This window comes from Hyposmocoma kahamanoa, unplaced genomic scaffold (assembly GCF_003589595.1).
Source record: "Hyposmocoma kahamanoa isolate Upper Pololo Valley unplaced genomic scaffold, ASM358959v1 88, whole genome shotgun sequence".
Lineage (NCBI taxonomy): Eukaryota > Metazoa > Arthropoda > Insecta > Lepidoptera > Cosmopterigidae > Hyposmocoma > Hyposmocoma kahamanoa.
In genome coordinates, this window is record NW_020654466.1 from 20,005,492 (window position 1) to 20,013,824 (window position 8,333).

The 8,333-nt window shown below is 34.5% G+C and overlaps 1 protein-coding gene across 1 annotated transcript in view; it reads right to left on the reverse strand.

The window, feature by feature from the left end:
- Nucleotides 1-7,484: 7,484 nt before the first annotated feature.
- LOC113235969 overlaps nt 7,485-8,333 on the reverse strand; it is an 8,923-nt gene continuing 8,074 nt past the window's right edge. The window contains exon 3 of the mRNA XM_026471893.1: nt 7,485-7,525. Within this exon, the coding sequence (XP_026327678.1) occupies nt 7,485-7,525 (41 nt within the window). The remainder of the gene's footprint in view (nt 7,526-8,333) is intronic.

Here is an 8,333-nt window from a genome sequence, read left to right on the forward strand (position 1 = left end):
TAATAAACACACTATGTCTCAAAGTGACGGGCGCAGTGGTAGTGCCCTGGGATTTAAAGCTGTGAGTGGCATTACAACTGTTATTGACAGACATGTAGCTTCCCATCAGGCGCACGGCTTGTTCGTCCCGTCACTTGATATAATAAAAAAAAATCCCCCAGACGCTAGCTGTAGTGGTTATTATGGAAATCCCTGAACTGTCTCAGATCACAAGTTGGTCGATGTAGGCACAACATGGTGAAATGGGGCTATATTCGAAGAAGAAGAATAAGAGGAAGCCCACCAGCCGCAACCAGTGTGGCACAGCACCGACGACGCTGCTGTACCTATCGCGACTGCATTACTTCACGAAGTCTGAGGAGATAGTGGAGTATATCACACATAAAGACAAATACGATAAAGGTCGAGCGGTTGGAATCCCGCCACAATGTGAAGTTCAATTCGTTTGTGGTGAGAAGGAAGAATTTTGGTCGAAGGGTGTCATATATCGGCGATTCCGCGACCACTTACCTGACATCAGATTACGCCACACGTCGCCTACAAGTGCAATACGTGTAGATTAGTTATTTAGTTTATTTTATTGTTATATTATATTGTATATATGTTAGTCCTTAAGGTATATATTATATGTGGCCTGAAATAAACGTCGAAATAAAATAAATATATTAACTCGACTCAAAATCATTGTGTTTGCGGATCCTTCACTCGCTCTCATGCCCACTGTGACCGACCAGCTGCGTCCACAAAACTTGCTAAAGTCAACGGATATGGGCATAGAGGTGGCTGATTACTGAGCTAAAGTAATATAACACAGGATTTTTGTTGGTTTTTGTCATTGACTCCACAATTGATTTTGTTTACATGCACAATAATTTGCAAAACAATGGCTTGCGATATATTTTCTACAGATACATTTGTCTCGCTGAATCACGTTTTGAATGTCACTTAAGTTTTTCTGATGCGATTCGAAATGGACAAAGCCATGAAACAATGAGAATTTAACAAAATACACTAACGGAAAACTAAATGGCTTACTAACTTAATGTTATGTGAAATTCTGGTGGCACTAGTTTCTCAAAAAATAGTTTGATGAGTCAACCGCGACCATGGGACCTGTAAAGGGCCCGAAACGTCGGTTTGTTTGAAAAAACAAATATACGCGATTGAAATCGGGAAAAATAGTTTCATTTCCTAGTTTGATCAATCTTTGTTTTGTTTTAACCCTAAGGTCCGCCCCGTTTTGTGAAAAGAAAATAAAACAACATTTCGTTATTCGTTATTCGTCATTAAGACAAGAAGAAAGCAAGTTTTACTGAAATCGATTGACGGAAAGTGGGTGCAATCCCATAATTTTCATACCCTAATTTGCCAACGGTGCAACCAGAATATTTGCTTTAAATTTGAATGGGACCACTTCTGAAGTATCCCCATTCCAACAAAAAAACATCATCAAAATCGTTTCACAAACGTCGGAGTTATCGTGTAACATAAACGCCTTTTTTGATGTTGGTTAAAAATTAATAGAAGTTATAATTTTATTTTACTACTTGGATAAGTATATATTTTGTTCCATTAAATAAGATAATGTATGTCACGTCATAGCACAAAATATTGTTATAAAATATTACTTAATAATAATAATAACAACGCACACACTCAACATCCATAAGTATCATTATGTAGCGGCATAAGTTAATCTATGACAGTGCATAATTTAAACAACTTTCTTCCCGACCAATCAGTTTCCTTAGGTACAAAACAAAGAAACAGACACGAAGACCTATTTGTGAAAAGTTTATGGGCTATATTAGATTAACAATAACAACCTCAAGGATTATGGTTACTGAAAACCATCTGTCTCTGTTAAGAACTTCACATTAATCTTGTTTAATGAACAGCAACATAAAAGAAATAAATTGACATTGCTTTTGCTATTTTAGAACACTGCACTTTTCATAGGCATACTTACATTTTTGCATTTTCTTCTTGGTGAAAACAAATTATTTCACATAATTTGCTGCACTTCTTTTACTTCGCAACACTTGGCACATGATTTCGAAACAGCACATCATTAAAACTAAAGATATAAACGCTTTACAGTCAAGACTTACTATAGAAAACAATGAAAGTAACAGGTGGTTTTACGACAATATAATTGAAAATAGCGAAGTCACTTCACACAAGCGCCTGGCGCAAACATCTGAGCAAGACTGCTGAATGAACAGATATAACGTTAACCCGTACATAATGTTCAGGCACAAAATGTATAAGCACGATCTTTCTGATCACGCCATGCTATTTGTAAACAAAATTGAGAATAATAGTCATCTAATTGAGTAAACTACAGACTGAATAGGTAAATGTATTGTTGTCTAACAAGTAGAACGTAAATAGACATAATGAGGTAGATTTTTTACACAAATGAGATGACTGAGTGAGAAAAATTTCGTATTATTATTATAACAATGGGGTGTGAATTCATGACTCGTTATAACTTCGTGAAAACATTTTAACGATCCGAGTGCGGCAGCGGCAATTCAAAACCATATAACGTGCGTCTAAAGTTCACGTTCCACGCGTCAGCACCTACGTACTTGCGCACTTAATTAATTTTGCAAGAATACACAGATCTTGCTCGTGTACAGAAATTATATGAAACCATATTAGAGACGCTGATTTGATGTTTATACAAGCAATGAAGACTTTAATAAAATATGCCGTCGTTTTTCAGTCTAACACATTTAAAAAGTAAAAATATTCGATTTGTTTATTCTGGATTTCTTAGTTTGTCTAGACACTTGTCTCAGTTTTAATTAGTTACTGGGATATCTCCGTAGCTTGAGCGCAGTAATGGTCTAAGTTAAGTCTTTGAAAACAAAAACTTATGTACGGACAACGGCACATCAGACTTTTTTGCACACATTTTTGTTCGAAAATCGCCTCCATTGCTACGGAACAAGATACGTCAATGCGTAGCTTGATGTGCTGACGTGTGTACATTAAATTGTTGAGTGCTCTTGTATAAATGAAATAAATATTTTCGTACAATAAGTGTTTTGCTATTAGTTTAAACAAATAATGCCATTTTATCTTCACGTGTCAACAATAAAAACAACGTATTTTTCAAAGCGTAAAGGCAGAGACAATTTTATACTGAACACTCCACCGCGCTTTGATATTACATAACATTACAAAACATTAACAATCAATTATAGATTAACTTTTAACAAGTTAAAGTTGACATTGTGTCCCTTCTTAATTATCTCGTTTACAGACAATAATTTGATTATCACTAGTAACAGGTTTCTTACCACGGTATAACTTCTTTTTATTTTCCCGATATTTCGGAACGGTTGCACGCTCCATGGTCACGGGTTGACTGGACGGCGGCAGATGACAGCTTTATGGGCAGACATATCTGTCTACCCTCTTGCGCTGTCGACGACTACCTTCATCGCGATTTGTTGTGGCGTTACCATTGTCACTCACTTTTTTCACACAAACCACACTTACTGTATCCACACGCGAAACTGAACTCGAGGTGTTTTGAAACCTGTTACTAGTGATAATCATTTAGTGAATAACCACGAAAGTCTTAAAATCTATATAGACAATAATTTGTCCACAATAATCGCTTCCATGGCCATGGCCGTTTCATGGCCATTTGATATTCCTTTTAATAAACCTTTCTTGTTTGCAGATAAAACTTCACCATTAGCTATGTGAATTTTAATTGTATGAGGGAGAACTGTCACCTTTGTCATCTCGCTTTCAAATTTAGAATTAACCATACTGTAAGTAGCACCAGAATCCAATATAAAATAATGTTCATAATCAATATGAGCCTGAATTAGACTCAAACCTATAAAACTAAATGCTGAGTGATCTGGCTGACCACGTCCTTGTTGGAAACGATTTCCTCTTATACGCCTATTGTAATGGTTATTTGTTCTATAGTTACTGTAACTGTCATTGTTTGAATGTGAGTTAGCTTTAACGGACATTTCTGTACTCGTTTTGTTTTTAATTTTTAGTTCCACATCCAACAATCTTGCTTTGACAAGTTCCAAGTTTATATTGGTATTTAATGTCTCAATCGCTGTAGTTACATATTCATATTCTTCATTTAGAGATAGCAATAAATGGCATATTTTGTCTTCTTCGGAAATTTTTGAGTCTAAACTCTCGAGTTCTCGTATTATCTGGTCAAAGACTTGAAAATTTTTGGTTGTTCAACAGTTTTAATGCTAACAATTTTTTTCTGACAGTAAGTTTGGTAAAAACAGTTTTCCTCTGGAAGATACTATCCAAATTTTCGAACATTTCTCTAGCTGTCAGGGCGTCTTGTAAATGATGCAAATGTTTGTCAGTAATACATTGTATAATCGTGGATTTTGCAAATGCGTTGCATTTTACTAAATCGGTATCCGCTTTAATTTCTGCATGATTGTTGTCTAAAACGTGCAGAGCTTTCTTTTTCAAAATGGCGCGCACTCGAAATTTCCATGCTACATAATTATCACCACGTAACTGTGGGAGATGATTTATACTCACCTGAGCACTCATTTTCTGCCCATAACCATTATTGGGTGCTCTTCTATAAGTGAAATAAATCTTTTCGTACAATAAGTACTTTATTATTAGTTTTTACAAATAACGCCATTTTATCCACGTGTCAACAAAAAAACAACATATTTTTCAAAGCGTAAAGGCAGAGACAATTTTATACTCAACATAAAGTGTATCGGAAAATTTATGTTTAAAGGCGTTGCTTGACATTCTAATTTGTTGTACAAAAATCAAATTACCCGCTTCTCTATTACGACATACAATTTGTTTAATTCAATATTAGACCAGGCAACAATCGGAATAGTGGAAAAATAATCTTATTGCCACAGATGTAAGCTGTACTTTTCGCGAAATTTAGATAAAGATTTTATATTTTTCTAATTAGAAAATTATATTTACTTATTAATTTACCTACTCTGTAATACAGCCATTATCTTTAGGCCCTTTGGCATGTTTAGTTTTTAAAGAACAAATAAATACATTTGTGTAATTAACTTTCTTTATCTACTCAAACAGTTCAACAGATTAAAAAATAACATGGACTGTGTTCTGCGTAGTAACACGCAGAAAAAATTTTAAATTACCTACCTACAATATAACCTTATTCTTTGAACATAATTAATTCTCATTCCTGTTTTTGATTTATTGAATCAATGATAATAAATATAATTAATTGAAGTGATTCCTCAGTGTTTATGTGAAACTTCCTAATATTTTGGCTAGAATTATTTACATATTTCGACATTTAAAAATAGTTTTGAAAAGGTTGCAAACCGCCAATAGGGAGCAATGATAATAGATCACTTGGTCCAAGAATTTATTGTATAAGTTTAGGCGAAAGAAAAAAGAAAGGCTAAAGGTAACAAAAAAAGGTATCAAAAACAGATTAAAATATTAAAGAACATACCCAGAAAGGGCCGAATTATACAAATATTACTAGGTTTAGGTTGTATTATAATCTCAGTACAGATTACTAAAACAACCGACCTCAAAAGTACGTGGAATTATATCTATTTGCCAAGTTTTATTGCAATATCCCCAAGTTCGCCACTATACAGGACTTGACGCAGGAGATAATAAAAATCGGTTCTCACTACTCAAGGAATAGCAAAACCAACCATTAAAATAATTGCTGCTTCAGTAAAATTTAGGCTCTATTTATAAAAATGAATGTTCATGCTTGATCAGCCACCCTTAGAGGTGGATGATTTTCTTCAAAATGAAATGGGACCACTATGGAGGGTACTCACTTTCCAACAAAAAAAGAGTCATGAAAATCGGTTCACAAATACCGAAGTTATCGCGTAACACACATTAAAAAAAAACAGTCAAATTGAGAACCTCCTCCTGTTTTTGAAGTCGGTTAAAAATTGGTACATGGCTTAGGATGGGAACTGGTAATAGGATCAAAATTAGCAGAAAAGACGTGCTCGCTTCAGGGATTAAGCAGAAATTGAGAATGAGAATAGAACGGAGGGAAACAAAGTGAGGATGACGAGGCAAAGGAATTAAAGAACGATTCAAAATTTGAAAATAAGTGGCCAGCAGGTCGATTCAGAACCTTACGATGGTCTGTTGTCGACCGATTCAATTTGTTATCGTAGGATTCCTTTTCATTTTTACACGATTTCCTTTCATTTTTAACAGACTTTAAAAAAAGGGGGAGGGTCGCAATTCGAATGTGTTTTTTTTAAGTATGTTACGCGATAACGCCGCCATTTGTAAACCGGTTTTAATGATTCTTTAATGTTGGAAAGAGGATACCTCAGAAGTGGTCCCATTTAAATTTGTAGAAAATATTCGACCTTTAAGGGTGGTAAACTATGAATGACTTTTGAGGCCGGTTTTTTTTAGTACTCTGTACTGAAGTTAGGTTATTATTACAATAACCGAATCGAACGTCAAACTGTCGTATACGAAACCGAACCGAAATGACGTCACACCCGTACGTTTACTCGAACTTCTAGACCGGCAAAGGCTACAAACGTTATTTAGAAACCAGTTATCAAAAAGTTACCGAACGTCTGATTGTTTATAAAACAAGAATATAATATAGAAATTTCTTATTCTTTTAAATAAAGTCTGGATTTTGTTCAATTTTATTAATTTATTTTAATGCATTCCTATATTTTAAGCCTTTAAAGTCTTAAAAATATATATAAAAGATTCGGTTAAAATATCGAAGAGTTCTGAATCGGGGTCCAGGAACGAGAGCAAAGGAGAGAAAGGCGAAATGACGATGAAGAAGGTTGCATAACAAGGATTCTTAAAGTCGAGTTCTTTTAGGTGTTTAGACCACGAGGCTTTGCTGAGTGGTATAAATAATTAGTACGAGATTTAGATACTTTTGCTCCGAGTAAATTAAAATAATGAAACACAGTCAATTTAAGGAATATTTTGTTAAACAGAGTACGGCAACAAACTCAAAGGAATGCCAAACAAGCGCTACAAACCTACAAAACAAAAAGTAAAGAGATAGAAGTGTCCGTGATTGATCAAGTACCCGGAGGCAGTAGAGCGTTTGAGGAGCGTCGTATTTAAATATTGTATATTATTTTTAAATAGTTATTTTTTGCCAAATGTTTACGCCTTTGTACCTGTTATGTAACATTTCCAGACATTATTTAATAAAATAATTTTTCACTTCGCATCCTCTTAAAGTTCGTATTTATCAGCATAAATACGAACTTTAAGAGGGAGGAGGATAGACCCAGCGGTCTAGGCTGCATAAAATAGGATTTTATGCTCTAGTGCATAAAATAAAAAAACCATCACATTAAGTATGTCTCAATGTTGTGATTTTACATTCAATTTTAATTAAATAATTGTTTATTTGTAATATTGCTGTTTAATTTCCTTGCAATCGAAGTCAAAAGCAGAGTGTATAACTCGTTCATAAAACCCTCACCACCATTTTACCCTCGACTCAAGTATCCTTGTTTCGGGTACTTGAAACCTGCAATCAGTCCACCAGACTTTAATCAGATGAGTTGGAAAATATAGGGCATTACAGAAGATTAAGACCACTGCCTTATCTCCCCTTAATTGCACAGCACATCTGCTCTTTTCAGTCTTCTAATAAAATTGTGGTTGGCAGTAACAGTACTTGTGTCTCGGGTAAAATGACGCGTTTTATGCACTTGTTGTACAATCTACTGTAAGAATTTCGCAAATATAGAAAAATTATTCCATTCAGGGACATAGTGACGCGTTTAAGGAGACTCTTTTAATTAGTACTGTCCTTCCTCCAAGGTTCAGTCGCCAGTAAAATAGACAATAGAATTTTGGTTCAGAACTAAAAATAGCGCCTTTGTAATGTGATTTAGGAAATTATAATTACAGACTACACAGGAGTAGAAAATAGTATATTTTTTATGGAGGGACTAAAACGAGCCAATTGTTTATATAAGAAATAAAGTGGTCTATATGAATAATTATTTAAAATAAGCAATCAAAAATCCCGTTATTTAAACAGTAGTATTGTTCACAGAGCTTTTAATTAGCAATAGATGTACAGTAGTATAGAGTTTCGACGTGCAACGAACGTAATTGTTGGGAGCCTTAAGATTTTTTTAAATAATAAATATGCTATTATTATTGATACATTGATCGAACAATACAAAAGAAATTCCTTCTGTTGGTAAAAGCGGTAGCCCCGGTGTATAGCGTCCCAAAAATATCCAAAATGAAACAGCCTGTATGTTCCAATAATACGTCTTTATTTGTAAATCACTCCACATTTATACAGTTTCCGTGAACAACTC